The following is a 16,577-nucleotide window of genomic DNA, read 5'->3' as shown; positions in this document are numbered from 1 at the left end:
GGCTGCCTAATTTTTTTATTTTATTACTGGTCTACTAACATTTCCAAACTGAATTACTGGATTTCAACCTATAAAAATAAAGAAGGACCAATATGGGCTTCTATGGAACTTGATTCCAGTTCTCCACTCTCTCCCATGTCTATCCTGAGTGGCTCCTTACCTGTCAATGTAAGCCTTCAAAGTTTGAACCCAGTTGTCAAAAACACTTAAAATATGGTTTCAATTCAGGAAACACTTTCATTTCAATCAGGAAATTACTCTGCTCCCATTAGCAAACAATCATCTGTTTCCTCCATCCCAGATTGATACTGCCTTCCAGGTATGGCACAAGAATGGTTTAGTATTTTTTTTGGTGACCTCTTTGTTGAAGGCACATTTGCTTCATTTATCATGCTACAGAAAGATCACAACCTTCCCAATAACCACTTTTTCAGATATTTACAGGTACGCAGTTTTGCTAAGAAACACTTCCCATTTCCCTCCTTACCACCCAAAAAAGCAACTGATATCATTTTAGACTCGGACCCTGGGGTAAAAAGAAGGGTATTGATAATCTACAAAACAGTACTGGGCATTAGCCCCTCTCCATGGGACAATGCCAGACAAGCATGGGAAGAGGATTTGGCTGTTACACTTTCTGACGAGACATGGCAATGTAGTTTAAAACGCATACATACCACCTCTTTATGTATAAGACATGGCCTTATTCAGTTTAAAATTGTACATCGATTGCACTATTCACCTGATAGACTGGCCAGAATTTATTCTGGCACCAATCCTGTGTGTCCGAGATGTGGCCACAGTCCAGCTAAATTAGGTCATATGTTTTGGTCATGCAATTCACTTAGTAACTTCTGGGCTAGGGTCTTTGAAGCAATTTCCTCTATCCGTGGCAGAACAATGAATCCTCATCTCATCTCATTATCTCTAGGCGCTTTATCCTTCTACAGGGTCGCAGGCAAGCTGGAGCCTATCCCAGCTGACTATGGGCGAAAGGCGGGGTACACCCTGGACAAGTCGCCAGGTCATCACAGGGCTGACACATAGACACAGACAATCATTCACACTCACATTCACACCTACGGTCAATTTAGAGTCACCAGTTAGCCTAACCTGCATGTCTTTGGACTGTGGGGGAAACCGGAGCACCCGGAGGAAACCCACGCGGACACGGGGAGAACATGCAAACTCCACACAGAAAGGCCCTCGCCGGCCCCGGGGATCGAACCCAGGACCTTCTTGCTGTGAGGCGACAGCGCTAACCACTACACCACCGTGCCGCCCAACAATGAATCCTAATCCAACAATTGCTATCTTTGGGGTATTTCTATCAGAACAACAACTTACGGTCTCCCAGGCAAACGCTGTAGCATTTATTATATTACTAGCCCGGAGACAAATTCTCTTATTCTGGAAGTCTGTGAAACAACCTTCTTTTAGGCACTGGGTTAAAGAGGTACTCTGTGTGAGCCCGCTATAGAAGCCGAGATACGATCGGAATAACTTATGGGATAGATACATTAAAACTTGGGCCCCCTTTATAGAATTTGTTGAAAATGTATCCCTCACATGATGTAATTTCCCTTCCACATACTGGATGTTCTGCCAATTGGATCCATTGTAGTATGTTACATGATGTTCCCATCTGAGTAATGTTAAGCAATATTTATGGACAGTTTGTGACAATATTTTATGTTCCTGCCTCTGCATGTATTTTCTCTGTTTGTTCTGTTTTTCTTCAAGCCTTGGCAGGTGGGAAGGGGTGGGTTTGTTCTTCATTGTACCTCTGTCATTTGAAAAACTATAAATAAAGTATTTAAAAAAAAAAAAGTCTACATTTGTCTTTGGAAATGATAAATGAAAGCCCAGAACAGAAATACATAGTCACCTCTGTTGTCATAAGCAGGCCAATCAGGAAACACACACAACAAAGGATGGCCAGGCAGAATTTGCGGCGATGACCAGAAAGGAAGAACGAGGGGTATGTGTCAACTGCAGCAGTCATCAATGCCTCCAAACACACAAACTAAAGAGGAGTGTTGGACAGAGCAAAATTGCTGATGTGAATTTACTTTCGGACAAACTGGTAACTGGTAAGATGTGCATTGGGCTGCTTTTAATTGATTTTTTTTTGCACTCACCTCACTGTCCAGTCCTAGCAGAATAATCATAACAAAGAAACAAATGGCCCATAGTTGTGGAACAGGCATCATCGCAACAGCTCTGGGGTATGCAATGAAGGCCAAGCCTGGGCCTGGGAAGACAAAATTTTCTTAGGGATGACACTTTCCTCAGCAAATAATCTTCCTGGATATGTGCACTGGTTGGAACTTAGCAGATAGGTTAGATCTGCAGTCACCTGACTCTGCCACTGTTGAGATGTTTGTCCCCTGTTCATTGGCCATAAAGCCTAGCACTGAGAAGATGGCAAAACCAGCTACAAAACTGGTCCCACTGTTCAACAGGCACAGACAAATACAGTCCCTGCAAAGATACATGCATCCATACGTAACATGTTGTAATATATATTACACATTTTATTTTGCTCTATAAGCTTAGTTCACTCACTTGTAGCAGTTATTATTGTACTTGTTGTAGCTTCCCATTGCAATAAGGCACCCAATGCAGAGAGCGTAGGAGTAAAAAATCTGCGTTCCAGCATCCATCCACACCTACATATCATGAAAGAAAGAGCCTTCAGTACTCAATGACAAAGCAACAGCTGCAAACTCTTTAATGATCCATTGACTCACTAATCATTAAGGGTTAATTTTGTGTGTGTTTGGAGCCCACAACCACCTTATTAATAGGTTCTTCACAAAACAGCTGCATATTGTAGCTGATGCAACTACAATAATAAAGCTCCTTTTTATGAAATATTAAAAAAGTGCTGAGTGCAAAGTTGAATTCTGGGCAAAATGTTCCATTTCTATTGCTGCTGAAGCTTCGAGATGTTTCGCTGCTGCACACACTGTCTATCCTAGGGGTCACTATTTTGCTGAGATAAAACGTGTCCCGCATTTCATGATTCTGGAGATTGCTGAAGCAAGTGAGCAACAATATAATGTGTGGGGCATGTTTGACCTACTTTTAACCAAAATAAGTTTGCATGAAAATAAGTCAAACATGGTGGACTCCGCTCTCCTGTCAGCTAAAAGCCAGCGGAAAAGAAAAGGAAAGCCTACTTAGTGAGTGCAACTGCAAGATAGAGCAAGGTTAAATGACGTCATTTTTCTGGACAGATAACTAAATCATTCTAGCTAGTGCTTAGCCATCTTAGCCTTAGAATGCATGGGTTTGACTCCACGGTAGCAAGTATGGAGTTATACACCTAATATTTTGATCTTACAAAGAAAGAAACGATGACAAAAAAAGCAGTAACAAAGAAAAGATATATTCATCTTTTGTTTCACCGAGCCATTCGCAAAGGTCAACCACAAATTACATACCTGCAACTCAAAACAAAAGGCATAATGTTTTCCGTGCATTGCCATCTTGGTGTGACACAGTTCCATAGTTATGCGAATTAGTTAAAGCTCCTCACATTCGGCTATTTCCGTAGGGCCATACTGTTTCCCTCAAGAGGTAGGAAAACGGTCCCAAAACGGAGAAAAGCGACCCTCAGCACATAAAAATGATCACATCTTGTCCGCATGATAATTGTTCTTGCGAGACACAGGAAAAGGCCATGCACAATAAAAAAAAAAAACTTGAAAATTTCAAATGACTTTGCAGTTAGCACCTTTAACAATTATTCACCGAAGGCGAAGTGAATATCGGTGAATAATAACTGAGACAAAGGTGAGGTTATTATTCACCAATATTCACTGAGCCTGAGGCAGATAATTGTTATTGTTATAAATACACAGGTGATTATTTTTAAAAAAATCTTATTAAAAATATTTCAAAACTTCAAAAGTGTCATGCAAATGTAATAAAAGGCATGCGCAGATTTGTGTCACTTATGTATGCCGTCTCACATAAAATACAGTACTTTGATTTCACTCACTCGCTATCTCTAGCCGCTTTATCCTGTTCTACAGGGTCGCAGGCAAGCTGGAGCCTATCCCAGCTGACTACGGGCGAAAGGCGGGGTACACCCTGGACAAGTCGCCAGGTCATCACAGGACTGACACAGACAACCATTCACACTCACACCTATGGTCAATTTAGAGTCACCAGTTAACCTAACCTGCATGTCTTTGGACCGTGGGGGAAACCGGAGCACCCGGAGGAAACCCACACGGACACGGGGAGAACATGCAAACTCCGCACAGAAAGGCCCTCGCCGGCCACGGGGCTTGAACCTGGACCTTCTTGCTGTGAGGCACCAGTGCTAACCACTACACCACCGTGCCGCCCCTACTTTGATTTGAAATAGATAAAATAAACAATTCCACCATACCTTTGAACAGTTTTAGACCAAACTTCGTAGCATTTTTAGTGCTTTTAGGAACAGCATTTTCTTTCATAATTTGTGATTCTTCCTCACGATGACAAAGTGACTGGCTGCCATTTTGCCAAGTTGCTCTAGGTGATTATCAAGAAATGGTCCAAATTTCTCGACCAATCAGTGTGCGCAATTTTCGATAATCACCTGGGTATTTATACTAATTGATGATAAGACAAGGAATATACATGTTTCTCCCCATACCTGTGGATCCATGAGACGTTTAGAATCTGGATAGAGGTAAAAAATGATACCATCAACAGCCCCAGGCAGCAAGAGTCCACGCACTAAAAGTACTGCCAACATTACATAAGGAAAGGTAGCAGTGAAATAAACCACCTGAGAAAGTAAGGGATCTTTCAGTCAGATGTTGTAACAGAACACATTTAAAAAAAAAAAGTTACTGAAGCCAAAATTAACCTCTGAATTTACTGAATGTTTAATGAAGCTCTCACCTTGCCTGTAGACTTCACTCCCTTCCACACACAGAAGTAGCAGATGATCCAAGATAAGAGGAGACACAGGGCCAACTCCCACCTCACATTGCCCAGCTCATACACACTGCCTGTGAGATTTAGCACTCTCCTCCTAGAAAACACAAACCAAACTTGGGCTATTACCTTCTGATACTTGTAATAATACAATTATTTTATTGTAAATACAGTATAAAGCAACTCACTCCCAGAACTCTTTAACAGGTGAAGTTGCATTCACTGGTATACTCAAGTTGCTTAAATTGCCCAGTTTGTCAAATTCAGTGCATGCTTCTGTTAAAGAAAGAAGACATAGCTAAACATTCATGAGTTTTTTTCTAATACAGCAAATGCACATAGCACCATATTCCAGAAACTATGGAATGACATTACGAATTGATATTTCTATGGATTGTCCTCATAGAGAATAGTTTTTAAACTTTTTGCAGCCAGGGATCCTTTTAACTGTTAAACTGGACTCCTTCAGTAGCTACAGATTTCACAAACAAAATCCAAATGTTTAAATATTAGGCACATAACTGTAAGCATGCAAGTTATAATTTCAGCTTCTACCTGGAGCAATAAGTTTGGAAAACATTATTAAACTAGAAATTAGATTCTATTAGACATTAGGCCATGGGGAAGCCATGGTCTCATTGTTAGAGACACAGCTTTGGGACTAAAAGGTCGCTGTTTTGATTCCCTTAACCATCAGGAATGGCTGAAGTGCCCTTGAGCAAGGCACCTAACCTCCAACTGCTCCCCAGGCTGCACTGGGTATGTTGTATGTTGTTCTGGATAAGAGCATCTGCTAAATGTAATGCAACATTTATATACATAACTTCTGGTGAGTTATACAGTGTTTTCCATCACTACAATTGTATAATTTTGTCACATTAATTCTTGCAATAAAAAGTTCACCGACAAACTGAACTGTAACCATGGTAGATGGCTGAATTAAATTAATGTGCAAAAAGTAACTAAAGCATGGCCAAAATTTCTAGTTATAAAAAATATATATATATTAAACCATTAAAATGTACACTTCATGAATGCATAAACTCAATTTTGTAATGCTTTCCATAAATTTTACACCCTTCAGTGTAATATGCATCTTAACTTATGACACCAGCACACAAAATTAAAATTAAGAAATCTTTTTGTAACCTCACTGGTCATTTCTCCTGCAACTCAACAGCAGATACAGTACTTTTCACATACAAGTTCATTTCTACTTCATCATGGGGAGAAAAAAAAAGTGTGCCGTTTGTATCAAATGCATTTTTATAGGTTGGCAGTCAACTAATGTTAGTGGAACACACATTCTTAAACTGACAAATCTGCAGTGAAATAACATGATAATCATTACTGGGATCCTTTCCACATCCTGTTTAACGCAAACAGCTTAAATTGTCAACTCCTAATAAAGTCTAGTTATTTTATTAGTTACCATTTGACAATTATTATGAGTGATATAAAGCATGTGTAAATGTGCATGCGCAGGGGCCCTGCAATGGACTGGAGTCCCATCCAGGATGCATGCCCAGTGTTCCCTGGATAGGCTCCAGATCCAGTGCACCCCTAACCAGAATAAAGGCAAGTTGAAGCAAGAAGTCAGAGGAGAATGGCCAGACTTGTTTGAGCTGACAGGAAGGATAAGGTAACTCAAATAAGCACTCTTTACAACCATGATGATCAGAGAAGCACCTCAGAAAGCACAATTCTTCCTACCGTGAGGTGCATTTCTGCCTGTAGGCCACCCCCCCACACACCATTCTGTATAAACCCTAGAGACCGTTGTGTATGAAAATCCCATGAGATCAATAGTTTCTGAAATATTTCAAATGAGCACATCTGGTACCAACAGCCATGCCACAAGCAAAGACACTGAGATCATATATACGGTATACACTCACTCTCTCTCTCACACACACACACACACACACACACACACACACACACACAATACCGGTATTCCAGAAATTGTTGCAGGTAGCCCACGGTAATTCAGCACTAAAGGAAGAAAAAAGATAGAAGAATGCCCAGGCCAAAATTAGGATGTAGTAGATGCTGGAGTACAACACAGCCACCAGAGTTCCATAGCCCAATCCTACAAAAAGAAAAAAAACAATCTGACATTTTTATTTTCCACCACCCCACATATGTCACTGGAAATTTGGTTCTTCACTGCATGGGGCAAATACATGGGTCAATACAACAATCCACAAAAATATACCTATTGAATCCTTACAGTCAAGGTTGTGTACACTGAGCATTGGTTCTGTAGAAAAGATGAATAAAAATCTTACCTTGGGAAGTTTAAATTATATAATTTCATAAACTTTTTGATCACCAAATACTCTATTCATTATGTCAAGCCATAGATACAAGTTCATAAATCATTTGAATATTCCAAATTTTCATTTCCATGCAAAATTTGCCCTCCTCTACCTCAAAGGAAAGGACTGCAACTGACCTAATATAATTTCAGTGGTGGATAATCCTCAGTACAGCAGTGGCACTAGTGTGTATGCTGCTGGTACAATACTATCAGGCATAGCAGTGTTACAGGATTTTTAACCACTATTTCCTCTGTTCACTTTATTAGATACATTAGATATTTATTCGTATGTACAAATCATCCTCTGGCCCTCTGGTTACTATTGGCTGGATATTTTTGGTTGGACTGTTTCCTAGCAGTGACACAGAGCTGTTTAAAAACCCCAGCATTATGCTGTGCTCCATGCACTTGTTCCAACAGTTTAATGGCACTGCTGTGCTAAGAATAGCATCACCCAAATAATATCTGCACAATGGTGGTTATATCTACTGATGAACATATCAGAGAAGTGACAAACTGTATACAGTAATAGCCTATAGTCAGAAACTGTGGACTTACACATGGCATCCCAACAAAGAGTTTAAGTTCTGTGATAGTGTTGCTGCAGGCTATCATTCCAAGAAAATTAATCACATGTTGACTGAAGACAAAGGCCAGAAAGTACATTCAGCTGTGGCTCCTGCATGATTTGAACAAAAACCTGCAGCTACCTTGGAGTTCTTTATAGATAAGATTCCCTGAACTATATGCTAAATGTACTTGATAAAATGGCCAACAGGTTTCACTCATTGTAAATTTTTGAGAATTGTTTTGAAGGATTTTAGGATGATTTAGGATTTTAAGTAATAAAGAAGCCAATAAGTGTAGGTCACGAGAATGTACAAATTGACATACATTAGAATATACATTTAGATTAATTTTCCTTTCACTACAATGACAATATATTGCTTACAAAACTGTCTTTGACCCTGCAGATGCCTTAGTAAGAACAAACTTTATTGAAAACATTTGATCTGCATCTACGTATTTCCTTCATATTTGTTGAAGTAAATGCCTGTTAATCCCATATTTAAGGAAAAAGCTGAAAAATATTAAGTACATTTTAGACCAGATTTTTAAGGATCTTTTTATTTTAAAAAAAGGCGGGGGCTCACCTTCAAACAGGGGGCAGATTTTCCTCCAGCAGGTGATGCCACCCTGACTGGTGTACTGACCCAATGATATCTCCATGAGGAACAGTGGAATGCCACAGACAAATAGGAAGATGAAATATGGAATTAAAAATACTCCTGCAGAACAAAGTCACAAATTGTATTCATATAGCATGTTTCACACAAAAAGGCATTTCAAAGTAAGATGATCCAGAGGGGAAAAAAAAAAAAAAAAAAACCACACACACACACACACACACACACACACGCAGAAACTGCCAAGTTTAAGATATGTGAAAAGAGAAGTGTTAAAGATGACCAAACTAGCTCCAGAGTGGCACAATAGAAAAGCATTTGCTCTATCGCTGGAGATGAAATGTTCAAATCCTGACATTACCACAGCCATCTGTGGCTGGAAGTCAAGGGTGGAAAACTAGCCATGCACTCTACTCTGTCTATCACATGTGATTTCATGTATGCATAAGATAATAGACAGGGCTTTCCTCCAAATGTGTTACTCTGCCCATGGATGCAGCATCAGTTCAAAAAGATGAGCAATAAACTCAGGGCCATAACACGTGACCCCATAGCAATAGTAACTACATAGGCCATCATGACAGGAGGCATGCTTGTAGTGCTTCATTCAGCAGAGTTAGTTGTTACTAATTGGTATGGGAAGGTTTTGCCGTGTTTTTCGGATGTGCAAATCATTTTGAACGAAACAAAGACGTCAGATTTTTTAAATTTACCAAAAGTAATTCATCATTGGGGTATAAAAAAAAGAGAAATTTTTAAACGTAGAAGGGAAAATGGGGGGGGGGGACATTCAGTGGGACTCAGTGTTGAACGGAGAGGTCAAAAACCCTCTAATATGCTCACTTCATTTCCATGAAGGTAAGAATAATAATAAAAAAATTAATTTCATAACAGCAATGTGCTCATTCTTACACAGTGAAGTGAACATGAGCAACACAGTGGCTCGGTATAGCCTTACCTTCACCAAGACTTAAAATGTGCATTTACATTCAGGGATCCTTCAGAGCATGTTGCGCGTGCTTGGGACCCAGTCGTTATGGGAAACACCGGATGATAATTTGAGCACAATCAGCACAAATAAGGTCTTATAAGGACATGGTTTTCACAGAGACTTTGTAAAGTATTCTGTCAGGTATGTGGCGGTAGATGGCTCTAAGTGCAGGAAGAGTGTTTATTAGCAAGCATGAAATTTACAAAAACAAAACCGAAAGCAGAGTCATAAACATGGCTACAAACAAACATGACAGTGAGAATGATATTACTTCGCAAATATTCTGTGGTCCTTATACGTGTGTGCTGATTGCACTCAAATCAGCATCAGGTGTTTCCCATAATGACTGGCTCCCAAGCACACACGCAACGTGCTCCGAAGGATCCCTGAATGTAAACACACTAAGTCTTGGTGAAGGTGAGGCTGTGCTGCTCATGTTCACTTCACTGGATAAGAATGAGCACTTTGCAGTTGTGAAATGTATTTTATTTTTTTTTTAATTCTTACCTTCCTGGAAATGAAGTGAGCATACCATAAGGTTTTTTACCTCTCCTTTCGACACCGAATCCTGGCAAATGCCCCCCCCCCCCCCCATTTTCCCTTCTACATTAAGAAATCTCCATTTTTTTTACCCCAATGATGAGTTACTTTTGGTAAATTAAAAAATCTGATGTCTTTGTTTTGTTCAAAAGGATTTGCACATCCAAAAAACACAGCAAAAGCTTCTCATATCGATCAATAACAACTAACTCGGCTGGATGAAGCACAACAAGCATGCCCCCTGTCATGGCAGCATAGTTACTGTTGCTATGGGGTCATGTGATGGTGCAAAACCTCTGTTAAAGTTATTGAAAGAAAATGTGCTAATGATAAACAATTCTTCATTAGTATACTAAAACTGATCATGTCTCTTTCCAAAATAACTAATTTAGACATTTTACAGCCAAGGAGAGGCGGGGGTGGTTGATAATACTTATGCAATCAACAATGCAACTTTTTTTTTTAATTTATGACTAAAGATCACCCACTTTTTAATTATTATTATTATTATTATTATTATTATTATTATGCCTATTTGAAATTGGACTATGGCCGAATCCCACTTCACCCCTTGGACCAACCCCTTGGCCCTTCCCCTCCATTTTGCACGTTCACGTGAAGGGGTAGGGGTATCCCAATCCCAGTTAACGCGGAGGGGTAGGGGAAGGGGTAGGGCTTCTGTACCCCTCCAAACGGAGATTTTCCTGGAGCTGACTCCGAACGAAGGGGTTTGAGTGATTTCCCACAATGCCATGCGGATTTCAGTGAGATTTCATGCGGATTTCAGAAAGATGGCGGTTCCCGCGGCGAAAGATTGTCATAAATGTATTTTCTCCATTATTTACGTGTTTTAAGTTGTTATCCAGAGGAAACACACCGCTTGATTCGCTTTCGAGCTGAGAATGAGCAGCGATTTCTGAAATCCAAGCTGCTGCTAAAAAGCTTTGGGAGTGAGTATTGTTTTCGGTTGCTTGACTGCGTACGTTTTGTTCTGTTATTCTCGCTTTTATTGTTTACATGAGTGTTCTGACACCTCATTCTGTCGGATGTGGTGCACGAAGCGCCAAAGATATCCCATTCAGTGGTGTTAGTTAACAAATCACACCCTGCCAGCAGAGATTTCTGCCTCTGGCTCTGACTGTAGCGGCTGGTCGCAGCCAATGACGCATTTGGTCGCGTTTTGCTAACGTAAACGCTGACGGAGGTACGCGATGACGTATGCGATCGTTGAAGGGCTATCCCAATACGTAAGGGTTGAATTTCAAGCCCTATCCCTTGTAGCTCAGTTTCAAGGGGAAGGGCCAAGGGGAAGGGAGAGGGGAAGGGGGAGGGGGAGGGGTAGAAATTAGAATTGGGATTGGGCCTATGTGTAATGTGGCACCTAAAATGAGTTTCACACATTTGATTTAAGATTATTTTATGAGCTATGGTTTCAAATGCAGCAATGAGATCCAGACACCAGCACTGATGTCTTGCCATGATGGTTCAAATAGATAACATTTAGAAACTTATCAGGGCAATCTCTCTTCTGTCATGGGACTGAAAGCCAGGACTGAAATTTTAGATTTGTGGATCAAATATTTTAAGGTGATACTTTTTCAGTGCTATAAACAGCAGTTCTATTTTCATACATTAATTCATTATTTATACAGCTTATCTAACAAGGATCAGGGGGAGCTGCAGTCAAACCCAGCTGATTTCGGGTGACAGGTGGAGTATACCCTTGGCAAGTCTCCAGGGCTATTGTAGGGCTAACACAGAGATAAACAACCATTCACACTTGCTTTCACTCATATGGGTAATTTAGGCTACGTTCACACTGCAGGCTGAAGTGACTCAAATCCAATCTTTTCGCCCATGTGTGACCTGTATCCGATCTTTTATTGACAATATGAACGACACAGATCCGATTTTTTCAAATCCGACACAGGCCGTTTGGATATGTGGTCCTAATTCCGATTCCTATCCGCTCTTTTCATATGCGACTTCAGTCTGAACCGCCAGGTCGCATTCATCCGACTTACACGTCATCAACAAGCCACAAACGTCACTATTCTGCACTGAAGTAGGCGGCGGGTCTCTCAAAAAAAGTTACAACATCATGGCGCATAATCACGGGCGCAGATAGAGGGTGGGACTTGTCCCACCCAGATTTAAATTCACCTCGTTCGGTCCCCCCCACTTATAGGGAGGAAAAAACGTCTATGCTGTCTTTCTTTGCATAAGGCAAACCTCACGGAAAAATCAAAAGACTAATTACCATTCGGTTTATTGAGGTGCACAGCAGTGTATACATAGTTGCAACAACTCACATAAAACAAAGACTGATATTCGGTTGGTTGAGCTGCGCAGACTGCACAGGTTGCGAGCTCGAGCTTGGTTGCTATGGTAACCCACAACAAGTTTGACAGGCATATCGGGGTTGGGGTTGGTTTGCTGGCAGCTTTGTCCCCCCCAGTTTTTTGTCCCCCCCAGTTCAAAAAACGTATCTGCGCCCCTGCGCATGACATCAATGCGAAGGACGCTTCGGGCTGTGAAGGTTCTGAATCTTCTCAATGGAAGGACGCAGAGGTTAGGGAGCTGATTTCCATTTGGGGGGGATACAGCTATTCAAGCTAGATTGGATGGGTCATACCGCAACCGGGCGGTTTTACTTCCATAAACACTGGCCATGATCACTGCGTGTGACGTCGTCGTATCCTGCAATGCGCATGCGGAACACTTTTAGGTCGCTTTTCGTTCATACTGAGGATCACATACAAGTCGCATATATTTGTTAATGTGAACGACCTCACAAAAAAAATCAGATTTCACAAAAAAATCGGAATTGAGCATTAAGCCTTGCAGTGTGAACATAGCGTTTGAGTAGCCAGTTGACCTACTCCAAAATATCTCTGGACTGTAGGAGGAAACCAGTGCACCTGAAGGAAACCCACACAGGCATGGGGAAAACATGAAAACTAAGCACAGAAAGGCCCTAGCTGACCAGCAAGTTTGAACTCCATATACACTTTATATCATAAAGGAACTACTTCCTGATTACTTGATCTAAATATTGCACAAAGAATTGTTAGTTTTGTACACCTACCTCCTCCATTCTTGTAGCATAAGTATGGGAACCTCCACACATTTCCTAAACCGATAATTTGCCCAGTGACAGCCAGGAGAAATTCAACTTTATTTGACCACTGGCCTCTCTCTGGAATGTTGCCCTTTGTATGAACACTCTCTGATTCTGGACAAGCCAATTTTAACTGCATCTCTGGACCATAATCCATCTCCATATCACTGAAAGAAGGTAAAAAAATGTTAGATGACATCTCCATTGTTATGGCTACACAAACAAATATATTTCTGAGGTTGCAATAATTTCATGACTTTAGGTCGAGTGAAGCCTTAAAGCCAACGTTGAAACTCCTTAAAAGTTAATATTAACTTGAGGGATATTTAAAAAGGTCATAGGCAACGGTTTTCAATTTATGCACATTTGAAACTTTATATATGTTAAAAAACCCTCTGTAATTTTCTTCTGGTCCCAAGAAGTATTGTTAAGTAATAACTAAAATAAGTTAGTGCGGATCGCGGCGAATTTCCGTTCGGTGATTTTCGTGACCCCTCGGCGCGTGACGTCATTCAAGACAAACAAACCGCTTGAGCTGAGTCCACTTCCGTTTACTTGCATTCCCATTTGGCTTGAGTGCAGACGTGCATTCGGGAATTTCCAAAGAAAAACCATGCCTTATTGTTGTGCAGTGAACTATAACAACGGGACCGGTTCAGGAAGAAGTTTTTACCTTTTTCCGAGAGAGGAGAAGAGGCAGAGTGAGTGGGTTGGCTTTTTCCAAAAGAGGAGACGAGGTGGAGAGTGTGGATTGTGCATGTGAAGCCAGAGGGTTGGCTTTTTCCGAAAGAGAAGAGGCAGAGAAAGTGAATTGTGCGCGTGAAGCCAGAGGGTTGGCTATTTCTGAAAAAGGAGAAGAGGTGGAGAGAGTGGATTGTGCGTGTGAAACAAAATCAAGCAGTCAAAGAAGAAGCGGACCAGCAAAGCTCAAGTAAAAAGGAGAAGATTGGAGATAAACATCTTTACCTTTGCTTGCAATTGACAAGTCAAGAATCCTGAAGGATCCTGTACAATCATTGTGGAAATGAGACAAAGGGATATTTCCTCGCTTAGATTAGGCTATAAATAGTATAATGCCACGGATGGCAGGCTAATATGGCCTACCGGCGCACTGTCAAGTAATTGTTACCGATATCCACTAGGGAGAGCAGTTTAATTATTCTTTAAAAGGGCTATTATTTAGTATGACGACGAAAGTAAGAATTTATCATAACTACCAGGATAAATTGTTTGGGCGCAAGTCTTGTTGAGGTCCGGGGTCACTGTGATCAGAGTCAGCAGAGTCGCTGTCCGATTCAGAGGCTGCACGGTCAAACCAGTGAGCCACATTCACCAATTGCTTCGCAGTGGCCATAGGTTCATACATATATGGTTTCACCTCTCGATATTCAATTTAGAGAGTTCCTACTTCAAAATCGCTATCACTTTCAGACATTTTACACAACCTCTCACGACCAAAGTCTGTACACATGTGCTCGGTTCGCAAGTAAACACAGAACTGCTCCCAGTCTGTTTGCCCTGAATGACGTTACGATGACTGTCCCCTGGCGGTAAAAGTGCACATAAGTGAGATGTAAACAAACCTTCGGAACTTGCGCAAACCAGTATACTTTAACCATTTTATTCAATTTTAGGGTGCAAATTAGACACCAGGAAGACTGAATTCGCTTTTTGGGTCGTTCTTCTAGAAAATAAAGTTGATATTCTACATTCCACCTCCGACCCTTGCCTATGACCTTTAAAGGCTACACTGAGGTTAACAAACCTTTTGTCTTTATAAGCAGCTCCCTACACTGTCCCTGTGTATAGCTTTAAATAAATTTTTGACACACCATCTCAGTATTTCCAATAAATGAAGTTTTATGTAAAGAGTCTATTCAAATAACACATAGCCTGCCAAGCAAATTACACCCTGCTTTAGCGGTATGTGTTTGAAGTAGCAGCCAGAGTCTGATCAAAATATTTGTCACATAAGTCAGTCATATTTGCCAACTCTACCGATTCACACTTTTAACAGGTGAATACCGCCTACTGCTTTTAGTTCTAAAAGCAAACACATTACAAAACAAGTGTTGCCAGGCAAAGCAAACCTCACCCGGCAGCACTTATTTTATACCTAAAGTATATTTTGATAATGGTAATATTTCTCAATCATCAGATGTCAAGTTATAGTCCTATGAAAATCCATGACCTTGAGTTTGACATTTCAAAATCATTCAAGGTCATGGTGCCATATGAAAGCCTATATTGCACTTCCTACAAGTTGATAATGGTAAATATCTGTCTTCCATCAACTGTTTTCAAGTTACAACCCTCTGAAAATCCATGACCTTGAGTTTGACCTTTCAAGGTCACTCAAGGCCAAAGATCATGGTGCTAAATGAAAGGCCATATGGGAGTACCTATATGCTTATAATAGTAAACATCTGTTTATCGGCAAGTTATAATGGAAAATGTTATTTTGACCAAAAGGTTGACCTTAACCTTCACCTTGACCTGATTACCCCCAAAATTTAATCTGGTAATCTACGGACCATTGTCCATCTACCCTGAAAATTTGAAGTCAATTGGTGCAACCGTCTAGCTGCTAGATTGTTAAGACAGACAGACACACACAAACAAATGAAAGTTTGAAAGAAAACTATGAGAGATACCCCCATCATGTAGCATATCAGTGGAAGCAGAACTGAAAGATGACCATTTTGGAATTGGTTTGAAGTAAATATGATGAATATGAAGGAAGATATCGCAAAAAAAAAAAAAAAAAGATTGACCTTTTTGGTGACCTTGACCAGATGACTCTCAAAATGGTTCGATTTGAGACCAATGCCCAACTATCCTGAAAGTTTCATGAAGATTGGTCCAGCCATTTTCCCATAAACATTGCTAACAAAGAAACCCCACTGAAAACAATACCTCAGCCCCGGTGGACTCTGTCCCAGGCAAGGTAATCATCAGTGAACACTGTTGGATTCCCTCTTCTGATCTCACTTCAGCTGTTTTCGGCACAGGGGATACAAGTATATAGCGTCAAATAGTCATATTAAGTGAAGCTGAGAGCCAATGGAATGGGATAATGATGTTGAATCTAAATTGTATTGCTCTATCGCACCATTCCACTGGATCTCTTTATGGTTCTATCGACTCAGCAATGAGCTCTGATGTTACAACAAATCATGCCAGTATGTGTAAAAACCAAACACCACTGATGGTGAACAATGAAAATCTCATCTCATCATCTCTAGCCGCTTTATCCTGTTCTACAGGAATGCAGGCAAGCTGGAGCATATCCCAGCTGACAATGAAAATGCCAAAGGAAAAAAAAAAAAAGATTTGCTTTGACAAGTTCAAGGTGACTTTGTCGTCGGATCATCCATGCATCAAAGCACTGAGGCAAGGTGAGAAGCATGCATTTTGTGAAGTATGTTGGTCTGATTCCTCAATCAATTTTCTATATGGTACTTGGAATGCGGG

The 16,577-nt window shown here is 40.6% G+C and overlaps 1 protein-coding gene across 17 annotated transcripts in view; it reads right to left on the bottom strand.

The window, feature by feature from the left end:
* LOC132885199 (sodium- and chloride-dependent GABA transporter 2-like) overlaps window positions 1-16,577 on the bottom strand; it is a 124,732-nt gene that overhangs the window by 77,367 nt on the left and 30,788 nt on the right. For 15 of the 17 annotated variants that reach the window (XR_009654561.1, XR_009654560.1, XR_009654562.1 and 12 more), the window contains exons 2-11: window positions 13,071-13,270; window positions 8,419-8,553; window positions 6,893-7,033; window positions 5,130-5,217; window positions 4,906-5,038; window positions 4,655-4,789; window positions 2,569-2,672; window positions 2,360-2,484; window positions 2,142-2,254; window positions 1,889-2,026 (exon numbers count right to left, since the gene is read on the bottom strand). Coding sequence is in view for 12 of the 17 variants with exons in the window: in XM_060919579.1 (XP_060775562.1) it covers window positions 1,889-2,026; window positions 2,142-2,254; window positions 2,360-2,484; window positions 2,569-2,672; window positions 4,655-4,789; window positions 4,906-5,038; window positions 5,130-5,217; window positions 6,893-7,033; window positions 8,419-8,553; window positions 13,071-13,270 (1,312 nt within the window). In the remaining 5 variants the exon portion in view is untranslated. Of the gene's footprint in view, window positions 1-1,888; window positions 2,027-2,141; window positions 2,255-2,359; window positions 2,485-2,568; window positions 2,673-4,654; window positions 4,790-4,905; window positions 5,039-5,129; window positions 5,218-6,892; window positions 7,034-8,418; window positions 8,554-13,070; window positions 13,271-16,577 lie in introns of those variants that run through there. The other 2 variants (XM_060919588.1, XM_060919586.1) reach the window with 2 other exon arrangements.

This window comes from Neoarius graeffei, chromosome 4 (assembly GCF_027579695.1).
Source record: "Neoarius graeffei isolate fNeoGra1 chromosome 4, fNeoGra1.pri, whole genome shotgun sequence".
NCBI classification, from domain to species: Eukaryota; Metazoa; Chordata; class Actinopteri; order Siluriformes; family Ariidae; genus Neoarius; species Neoarius graeffei.
Note: the sequence above shows the minus strand (reverse complement) of the source record. Positions and strands in the feature narration are given on the sequence as shown.